The sequence below is a fragment of the Eleutherodactylus coqui genome, chromosome 5 (assembly GCF_035609145.1).
Source record: "Eleutherodactylus coqui strain aEleCoq1 chromosome 5, aEleCoq1.hap1, whole genome shotgun sequence".
In the NCBI taxonomy this organism is placed as follows: Eukaryota; Metazoa; Chordata; class Amphibia; order Anura; family Eleutherodactylidae; genus Eleutherodactylus; species Eleutherodactylus coqui.
In genome coordinates this window covers 184,996,592-185,006,835 of record NC_089841.1, presented here as the reverse complement: position 1 = coordinate 185,006,835, position 10,244 = coordinate 184,996,592, and the positions used below count along the sequence as shown (strand labels likewise).

The window sequence follows — 10,244 nt, the reverse complement described above, 5'->3', positions numbered from 1 at the left end:
TCAGCCTCGTAGCCTATATGGCTATAGTCTATATTTTTTTCTGCACGCAGATTTAAAAAGAAGACGTGCCATGTCATTTTTTGATGCCAAATCCACACAGAACCCTTGTCGGAAAATCCACAAGTGGATTTTCCATTGAAAAGTACTAAATACTTGTGTGGATTTGCAGAAAATGGAAATGCAAATCCGTGACAAAAGTCCACGGCTTAGCCATGGTATTCTATGCACATTGTGATGTGGAAACCATGCAGAAAAGTCCAAAGCAGATTGCACCATCTGAACATAGACTTATAGCGTGCCTTTAAAGGGAGCTGTAACCATAATTAAAGGGAACCGGTCACCAGGTTAATGCTGCCCGAACCACAGATAGCATAACTCTTGTACAGATTCGGCCCATAAAACACTACTGTGTTTCACAAAAAATATTACTTAGAAGTTTGACTCGGAGCTTTGAAGTTGAATCAGCATGCATATTTCCTAACATATTTGTATATATCACATATAGTGGCTCAGGGGGCTCTTAAATATTGGCCTAAATACTATTTTTTCAAGATATTTATTTCACAAAATTGGCCTTAAGCAGGGGCGTAACTATAGAGGATGCAGGGGATGCGGTTGCACCCGGGCCCAAGAGCCTTAGGGGGCCCATGAGGCCTCTCTTCTCCATATAGGGAGCCCAGTACTATGAATAAAGCATTAGAGTTGGGGGCCCTGTTACAGGTTTTGCATTGGGGCCCAGGAGCTTCAAGTTACACCTCTGGCCTTAAGCCTACTGGGTCAGATTTCTCAGTATATTAGCTGCTGGCCAATGGAAATACCAAATATTCTGACATTACAATGCATTATTAAACAAATTCTGAAGTAGTCCTGGCATTCATTTCCAGTGAATCAGTCAGATGAATATTATTTAAAAGTACAATTTGGCTACCACATTAGGTAAATGAAAACGCATTAAATGAAATATATGTTTATTCAATAATCTTTGTGATATTAAACACTCATATAAAAATACAAAACTATGATAGCGGTCATAACTTTATTGGCTAACCAGAAAAAATATATAATTGCATTTATACTTTGCCGTAAATTCAAACAAATGAAGAAAAACTGAAAATATAAATACGAGAAATTCAGTGTTTTAGACTAGTATTCATAATCTGTGGGATGATTACTCTTCTGATTGAGATTTCTGGCTTCTGTGGAAAAATAATTAAAAATCAACATAAAAACAAAGAAATTAATAGAGCAGATATGCATGTAAAAACCAAGGCCATAGTTACATATGAATCCTAAACATTCATCTTACAAGGACTTGTCACGTCTCCTGATATCCCGGTTTTTGTAAATTATTTAATTACCTATAAAGTAACAGTTCTGGATTATTTTTTCTTAGATTGACAAGGAAATAGTAATACTCCATTGTCAATTTATTTAGACATTTTCAGGAGGAAAAACAGAAATAATAAAATACAGACTTCTAAGAAAAGATTCTTTAGAATTGTTAATTCATGGAAAATGAAAATATTTTCTAAAATAGTCAAGTCTGACTCAATGGAAACTAAGGCTGGGTTCACACAGGGCGGATTTGCCGCGGAAATTCCGTGCGGAATTTCGCCGCGGCAAATCCGCAAGCGGCTGCTAATCCCGGGATTAGCCAGCCATGTGGACGAGATTTCTCAGAAATCTCGTCCACACGGGATGGCAAATCCACTGCGGCTAAGCCGGGAGAAGCCGCCGCTGCGGCGTGGATTTGCCAACCGCAGCATGTTGATTTTTTTTTTCCTTTATGGGAGCGCCGGCCGCAGTGGAAGAGCAAGCAGCTGGGCCGCTTCAAAACCGCCGCGGGTTTTGAAGCAGCGGTCCTCCCGGCGGAAATCTCGTGTTTTTTTGCTGCGGCTAAACCGCGAGATTTCCGTCGGGAATCCGCAGCGTGTGGACCCAGCCTAAAAATAACAGAATGTGGCCATACCTATGTGCAAGTATAATACTAAGCAGCCCCTTCCCTGAATATATGGTAGGTATGTGAGGATTTTGCACGTCTGCAATGCTCCTCTGTATAGCTGTCTGCATGCTGAGGGATGTACTTGTATACTTGCCTTTGTATTTTGTATCAGTATATCTGTATAAGGGCTCTTTCCCACGAGTGTATATCAGCTGCTGTTTTTCCAGCCGGCCGATATACGCTGTGATCTGATGCATTGGATTCCAATGGGTGGAGCTAAGTGACGTCTCGTTCCGCCTCCTTCCCTTGCTGGCTGCGGACAAGGGGCAGGACGTGGGTGGAGCTAATCTCCCACCCTCTCCCCACCCTTTGGCCATAACCATCAATAGGAGGAGGTGGGACGGGATGGTGCTTAGCTCCACCCTTGTGTCACCCTCCCATTGCAAAGAAAGAGCCGAGAGAAGAGCAGAGGTGAGCCTGCGATGGGCAGTGAGAGGAAAGGGGCGACGGCATGGTAGTGTCGGCGTATATAGGGCCAGGACCCATGCCATCTGGATGGATGCACAAGCATTTGATTTATGCGCCCCTTCATCAAATTTATCTCTCCCAACGTAGCGTATATCGGCTGGCCGTGAAAACGGCGGCTGATATACGCTCATGGGATAGAAGCCTAAGACTGCTTTCACGTCTGTGGCGGGGATTCCGTTTTCCTGCTCCATTCAGGGAGCAGGAAACGGGAATCCACAGGCTGAACTCATCCATCATATGACAGAACCAAGCAGTGCAAAGTGGACCCCATTGACTATAATGGGGTTCATTTGGTTTCCGTTCAGCTTCCCAGCATTTTACCGGGAGAAAAAGTGTTGGATGCAGCTCTATCTCTGTATTGGATGGCAGCATTCCTGCAAATCAATGTTCGACCCTTTACCAATGATTGGGAATTGAAAACCAAGCCAGAATCAATACACAGACAGACTTTTTCTGGGTGTTTGCCCCTCATCAGTGTGCAGTAGGATTCTGGCTTGGCTAGTGAGAGACCTATGACATGGGTCAGAAAGGGTATCAGCTCTCATTAAGGAGAGCAGCTAGAAGGTACGTGAGGAGACTTATAAGGCCATGCAGGATCCTAGACACGTAACTTGAAGCTCCAGAGCCCCCTAAGGCTCCTGTGCCTGGGTGCAAATGCATCCCCTGCATCCCCTATAGTTACGCCCCTGCATGATCCTCTGGGAAACAGCCATGGGTTTCTTATCTTTCTCATCTCAGCCATGAAGTGCTTAATGGGAATACCCCTTTAATTCTAGTTTATTAGTAATTTGTTTGCACCATCCTCGAATATTGCCACCCCTTGCGATAAGCATCAAGAGCTATACTTGGAACTGTCCCTTTTACATTCATAGATTATTGTTCCAACTACGTTTCTGTTATAACTCAGCAGTAGAGAATATGATCAAACAGCGAGCACATATCTGTATTATGAATGTACCTTAGGTGAAGTACAAGTAGGTAGAGTCCAAAAATGAGCAGAATAGAAATCAAGACAATAACTTTACCGATGAGTATACTTCCATATAACTTGATACCTGTGTTTAAAAAGAGAATATGTTAAAAACCAAATATACAGTGTCATCACTTGTTGAAAGACTTGGGTTTATTTAGTATGTTGAACTGTAATCCCTATCAGTGTTGTCCGACAACTGTTTACTCCCTCTTCTGTGGCAATAAACTGGAAAGCTCAAGGGGCAAGGAATTTTTGACAGTCTTGCAGATTATTTATGATGACACTAGTTCCTGTTATTTTTGTTTTACCTTCATTTGAGAGATCATAGCCACTTGCAGAATTTTGTGTCTGACAACTTCTTCTGCTCCTTTCTATATATAGGAAGAAAAAATAGTTTGTGTATAGTTTGTCTACAGGCTTTCTGCAGATTTTATAAGCTAGAATAGAAACGCCATGCCACTATGTATACATAATGTCATATATGTTACATAGATGTAACAAATGTATCTCACCTTCCAATGTCAAGAAGACCTCATCACTCTTACGTGATAGGATCTCCTCTCTAAGTATCTTTACAAAGCTTCGGCAGTAGTAGCATCCGTCAAATTCCAGACTGTAGTTCTTGACAAACCGATTACCTTGGGAGCTTGAAACTTCTCCTCCATTTCGATACAAACGATATCCATGGATTGAGGAGAAAGGATTCGGTATCTCACATGTAATCTCCACTTCTCTACTATTATTCTGAAGGCTGTATGCATGTCTTAACACGGGAGTGGGAGGTAAGTCTGAAAATTACAAAAAATATTTATATGTAATGAAATGCACAATTAGGTTTGGACTCCAATTAGAGATGAGTGAACGTGCTCGTTTTGGACAATTACTCGATCAAGCATCGCTTTTTTCGAGTAACAGCCTACTCGGGCGAAAATATTGGGGGGGGGGGGCGCAGGGGGGCGGTGGGGTGGATAGGGGGGTAAGCAGGGGGGAACAGGGGGCAGCTCTCACTTTCCCCCACACTTCCCCCTGCAACCCCCTGCTCACCCCTGGCGCCCCCCGAATTTTTTCGCCCAATTAGGCAGTTACTCGAAAAAAGCGATGCTCGATCAAGTAATTGCTCTAAACGAGCACGTTCGCTCATCTCTAACTCCAATATAACAAATATCACTCAACCAGTTGCTATGTGGCACTGCACCCCAAAAACAAAGCAGTGGTCTCTGCATAATGAGAGAATGCGATTTACAATTGCATCCCATATTATCAAATGCAATGTGCCGCAATAATAGCTTGCAATTTAGTGTGGAATTGTATGGTATCATTGATCATGGTTCTTACTGTTTTAATATTATCATTAAAATTAGCACTTTAAAATTGTTAGCAGGGAAAAATGCATATAAATTGCATGGGCATTGTACAGAATTTATGTGATTTTTGCTGTGGCATTTCATATGGTATCTGTCACATTAACTCTTCCTCAGGAGCACTGGTATACGTATAGGGGGTGCAGAGGATGTGGTCGCACCTGGGTCCAGGAGCCCTAGGGGGCCCATAAAGTCTCTCTACCCCATATTGCAAACTAGTACTATGAATGAAGCTTTATAGTTGGGGGCCCAGTTTCAGATTTCGCACTGGGGCCCAGCAGCTTTAAGTTATGGCTCTGCTCAGAAGACATAAGTATACACCTTTAGGCCTCCTTTACATGGGTGACACGATATCACCACGAGGAAATGGCAGCGATATTGCATTGGTGGTCCGTGTGACATTGCTGCGTTTTCCTGTGGCAGTACCGCGATTTTGTGGTGCTACAAAGTCGCGTGACTCTGTAGCACTACTTGCAAGGATTTTTGGGGTGGGGTGGGGTGGGGGTGGCTTGAAATATAAGCCCTACCCCGAAAATAAGCCGTAGCTGCAGGGAAAAAAAAAGAATACAACTCCACTGTATCTTTTTCCTGGTCCCCGACACGGTTCTTCATAATTTCTTTTGGCCGAGAATTGAAAAATCCCCGCCTCCTGGAAGCGCTGCCTCTGATTGGCTGAGTGTTGTGACGCTTAGCCAATCAGAGCCAGAGCTCGATGAACCAATCACAGCCATTCATTAAGCACTGGCATCAGAGCGCTCAGCCAATCAGAGGAGGCAAGGAGAAGAGAAACACATTCACACACAGACAATGCTTGCAGCTAATAGTAAGTGGTTGTTTACTGTGATTTAGCTATTCATACCACATCTACACTGCTCAGTAATCCTCTAGTGTCCTCTATGATGTTGCTGTGTGTCGGTGCTACAGAGAGTTAGTGAGTAGAATTAGCAGTTTTCTGTGTGCAGGGTATATAGCAGAACATAGCAGGAGACTCCTTCCACCCATTCAGGGAGAAACGAGAACCAAATAAAAAGCCTGAAGAGGAAAAACTGGTGAAGCAGGCAGGATACAAGTCAAATAATAGCCAGACATCATATTATTCCTCATGTACACATATGGCAGCTTATTCTGAAATGTTTTCGGAAAAGTTAGGTTTGCTTTAATTTTTTCAACTTATATGGATATAACTGAGGTATTTGTGCAGTTTGAGTCCAAAAAGATTCCTCTTGAAAACAATAGGATTAGTTTCAAAATACGTTTCCCTCTGATATATTATAGTAGAAGTCAGAGGAGGATGATAAAAGTACCAGACAAATCTGAATTTGGCCCTAAAACTCATCTATACTTTGTAGCCACATAACTTTATGTCTCAGTGTATACTGAACGTTTTAAAAAGAAATCTGTTATTATGATGTTATTAACAGAAAGCCTCTATCTATCTATCTGTGTATCTATCTATGAGTATCTATCTATCTGTCTCATATATATCTATCTATGGGTATCTATCTATCTACGAGTATCTACTTATCTATGAGTATCTATCTATCTACAAGTATCTATCTATCTACAAGTATCTATCTATCTATGAGTATCTATCTATCTATCTATCTATCTATCTATCTATCTATCTATCTATCTATGGGTATCTATCTATCTATCTATCTATGGGTATCTATCTATCTACGGGTATCTATCTATCTACGGGTATCTATCTATCTATGAGTATCTATCTATTTATCTATCTACGAGTATCTATCTATGAGTATCTATTAGAGATGAGTGAGTATACTCGCTAAAGGTAATTGCTCGAGCGAGCATTGCCTTTAGCGAGTACCTGCCCGCTCGAGACAGAAGGTTCGGTTGCCGGCGCGGGGGAGCGGTGAGTAGCGGCAGTCAGCAGGAGGGAGCGGGGGGGGGGGGGGGGGGAGAGAGAGAGATCTCCCCTCTGTTCCACCCCGCTCTCTACCGCAGCTCCCGGCCCGCCGCCGGCACCCGAACCTTCTGTCTCGAGCGGGCAGGTACTCGCTAAAGGCAATGCTCGCTCGAGCAATTGCCTTTAGCGAGTATACTCACTCATCTCTAGTATCTATCTATCTATCTACGAGTATCTATGTATGTATGTATCTGTCTATCTACGAGTATCTATCTAGCTATCGATCTTTCTATCTACGAGTATCTATTTATCTACCTACAAGTATCTATCGATTAGAGATGAGAGAACCTACTCGTTTCGAGTAATTACTCGATCGAGCACCGTGATTTTCGAGTACTTCCGTACTCGGGTGAAAAGATTCGGGGGGCGTCGTGGGTGAGTGGGGGGTAGCAGTGGGGAACAGGGGGGAGCCCTCTCTCTCCCTCTCCCCCCCACTCTCCGCTGCAACCCCCCACTCACCCACGGCGCCCCCCGAATCTTTTCGCCCGAGTACGGAAGTACTCGAAAATCGCGTCGCTCGGGCGAAAAAGGGGTGTGGCTGAGTAGGTTCGCTCATCTCTACTATCGATCTATCTATCTATCTATGAGTATCTATCTATCTATCTATCTATCTATCTATCTATCTATCTATCTACCTACAAGTATCTATGTATGTATGTATCTGCCTGTCTGTCTTTAACACTGTGTATCATAATCTGTTTTGCTGCAGAATGTTTTAGGAAATAATGAAATGGTTTTAAACTATTGACAGTACCTATTACAACTAAAGTTGCTTCGTTGCTGGGATGAGAGTCCACAGTACGTCCTGCTATAACAATCTTATATTCACAGGTATAATTTCCAGTGTTTCTTTTTTCAGTGCTTGCAAGAGATAAAACTCCCAAATTATCGGACCCATAGATTATTGCTCCATTTTGATACAGGTTGATTTCAGTGGCATCTGGTCTTCCTGGTAAGAAACAGCGTATTACCACTGATTGGTTTACAACAAAGACATTTCTCTCGGGACTAAGTAATAATGTTGGAGCAGATGGGCGTTCTGTAAAAAAGATTTTGATAAGAAAACAAGTTAATAGGAACAAGCACATTTTTTTCATATTTTGGCACAGATTAGATTGCAATATGAAAATTAACAAAATTGTCAACGTAGAATCAAAATTACAGTGAATGAACTCAACAGCAGGATGTACACTATATGGACAAAAGTATTTGGACACTGCATGATTTTCAGAGAAAGTGCCTTATTATTCTATTCAGTAACGTGTCGGCCCCCCTTTTGCTTGTATAAGGCCTCATGTCCACGGGGAAAATCAGGCCTGCTACAGATTCTCCATGTAGAATCCGTAGCGGGTTCCTCCTGCCCCGCGGACATGAGGGCTGCAAATAAGAATAAACTCCGGAGCAGGTGAGTATATTCTTATTTTAGGTCTCCCGCGGATCCAGACGGCTTCCATAGGCTTCAATAGAAGCCTGCGGGAGCCGTCCCCGCGGGAGACCCGCACGAAAATGGAGCATGGTCCAGATTTTTTCATGCTCCATTTTTAAAAAAATCACTTTTATTGACCATCCGCGGGTATTTATCTACCCGCGGGTGGTCAATGCATCCCTATGGGGTGCGGATCCGCGGGCAGGAGAAGAGTTAAAATCCGCTGCAGATTTTAATTCTTCTTTTGCCCATGGACATGAGGCCTTACAGCACCAACCGGTCGGCATACTTTCCCCAAGTTCTCTGTAAGTCTGGGCAGGAATAGCTCGCCATTCCTCCTGCAAGACTGTGAGAAGAGATAGTTGTGAGGATGGGTGTGGGTGGTGGTGTTGTATCCGTAGCTCCAGTTCATCCCACAAGTGCTTGATCAGATGAATGAATAGTTATTACAAAATGAGCAGCTTTATATTTTACCCATGCCCTTCCCAGCATGCCGTTCGGCAAACTCAGGATTTGCATATTGCTGATTTTCTGCAGTGCCCAAATACTTTTGTCCATACAGTGTACATAAAAAACATCTAAAGATTCCTGAAATACAAGTCTCTTAAGAAGACCGTGACATTTTAGAGGCCCCTTAACTCACCAGGCACAGGGTATATAAACATATACAGTCTATATAGTTTTTTGTGAGAGAGATTATGAGGAAACCCAATTACGAGTAAAGACAATTTTCATTTGCCTTTACACCTCCACAACACCAATGACAAAAGATGTAGCTAAGGCAACATTAAGGGCTCCGTCAGATGGGCGTCTTTATGTGCACATGTTACCTGTGTTTGCGATCCGCATGTATTAACAACCAATGCTTTTCAATGGTGCCCGATATTTACCTGCACGCAAAAATGCACAATGGTAAATATAGGGCAGCGGATTTTAAATCGCAGGTAACAGTGGCATCCGTCTTTTTTGGATGTGAAACCCCTGTCACATCCAGGGGTTTAACCTTGTGCTCAATGGGACTGGCAGCAGCAGCAGTGCCGACCCCATTGAGAACATACAGTGAAGATTGCGATCCTCTGGCACAGCTGCCACAGCTGTGGCAGAGGAGCGTGATGTTCTCCCATTGAATTAAATACATCCGGCTCCATTGAAAGCAATGGGCTGCCAGCAAGCCCTGCAGTGATTTTCGGGGAAGGGCTTTAAATATAAGCCCATTCCTGAAAATCATCCCTAAAATGTGTAATATATATATATATATATATATATATATATATATATATATATATATATATAAATATATATACTCACCTCTCTGCAGCTGCCGAGGCTCTGGCACGTCCATCTGAGTCTTCTCCTATACTGCTCTAAAATGCTTTCAGCAGGCAGGGATTTAAAATCCCCGCCTGTTGAATGGGCTGCCTCTGATTGGCTGAGCACTGTGACTAATCAGAGGCAGCACTCAGCTATTGAATGACAGCTGGGAGCTGCTTCTGTTTGGTCACAGTGCTCAGCCAATCAGAGGCAGCCCTTTCAGCAGGCCGGGATTTCAAATCCCTGCCTGCTGAAAGCTCTTCATAGCAGTTCAGGAGAACACGGCAGGGCTTGCCGGCAGCCTATTGCTCTCAATAGAGCCGGTTGTAGCCTCGATTGAATTCAATGTGAGAACATCGCGCTGTGACAGCTGTGGCAGAAGATTTCTTCATCTCCGCAGAGAGTCCCCTTGTCACTGGACGCCGTGACAGCATTATCACAGTGTCCAGTGACAAAAGGAAATGAAGAAATCCTCTGCCACAGCTGTGACAGCTGTGGCAGTAGAGCGCGATGTTCTCTGCTGCCGGCCCCAGGTGAACAACAACACATGACAAATTACATTATTGTCATTTTTTATTTAACAAAAACTAGGCCAAAATGGAGAACCGGTGTGTGTGGAAAATTACCTACACCCCATGAACCATTATCTTGTAGAAGCATCTTTTTACATGATTTTATCAGTCTCTCACATCATTCTGGAGGAAATTTGGCCCATTATTTTTTACAGTGTTGCTTCAGTTCATTGAGGTTTGTGGGCATTTATTTATGCAAAT

The 10,244-nt window shown here is 43.1% G+C and overlaps 1 protein-coding gene across 1 annotated transcript in view; it reads right to left on the bottom strand.

The window, feature by feature from the left end:
• Positions 1 to 1,022: 1,022 nt before the first annotated feature.
• Positions 1,023 to 10,244, bottom strand: part of LOC136627022 (uncharacterized) — a 29,057-nt gene continuing 19,835 nt past the window's right edge. Inside the window, exons 5-9 of the mRNA XM_066601981.1 lie at positions 7,489 to 7,773; positions 3,956 to 4,231; positions 3,752 to 3,814; positions 3,429 to 3,525; positions 1,023 to 1,196 (exon numbers count right to left, since the gene is read on the bottom strand). Of these exons, the coding sequence (XP_066458078.1) occupies positions 1,169 to 1,196; positions 3,429 to 3,525; positions 3,752 to 3,814; positions 3,956 to 4,231; positions 7,489 to 7,773 (749 nt within the window). The 3' untranslated portion in view covers positions 1,023 to 1,168. The remainder of the gene's footprint in view (positions 1,197 to 3,428; positions 3,526 to 3,751; positions 3,815 to 3,955; positions 4,232 to 7,488; positions 7,774 to 10,244) is intronic.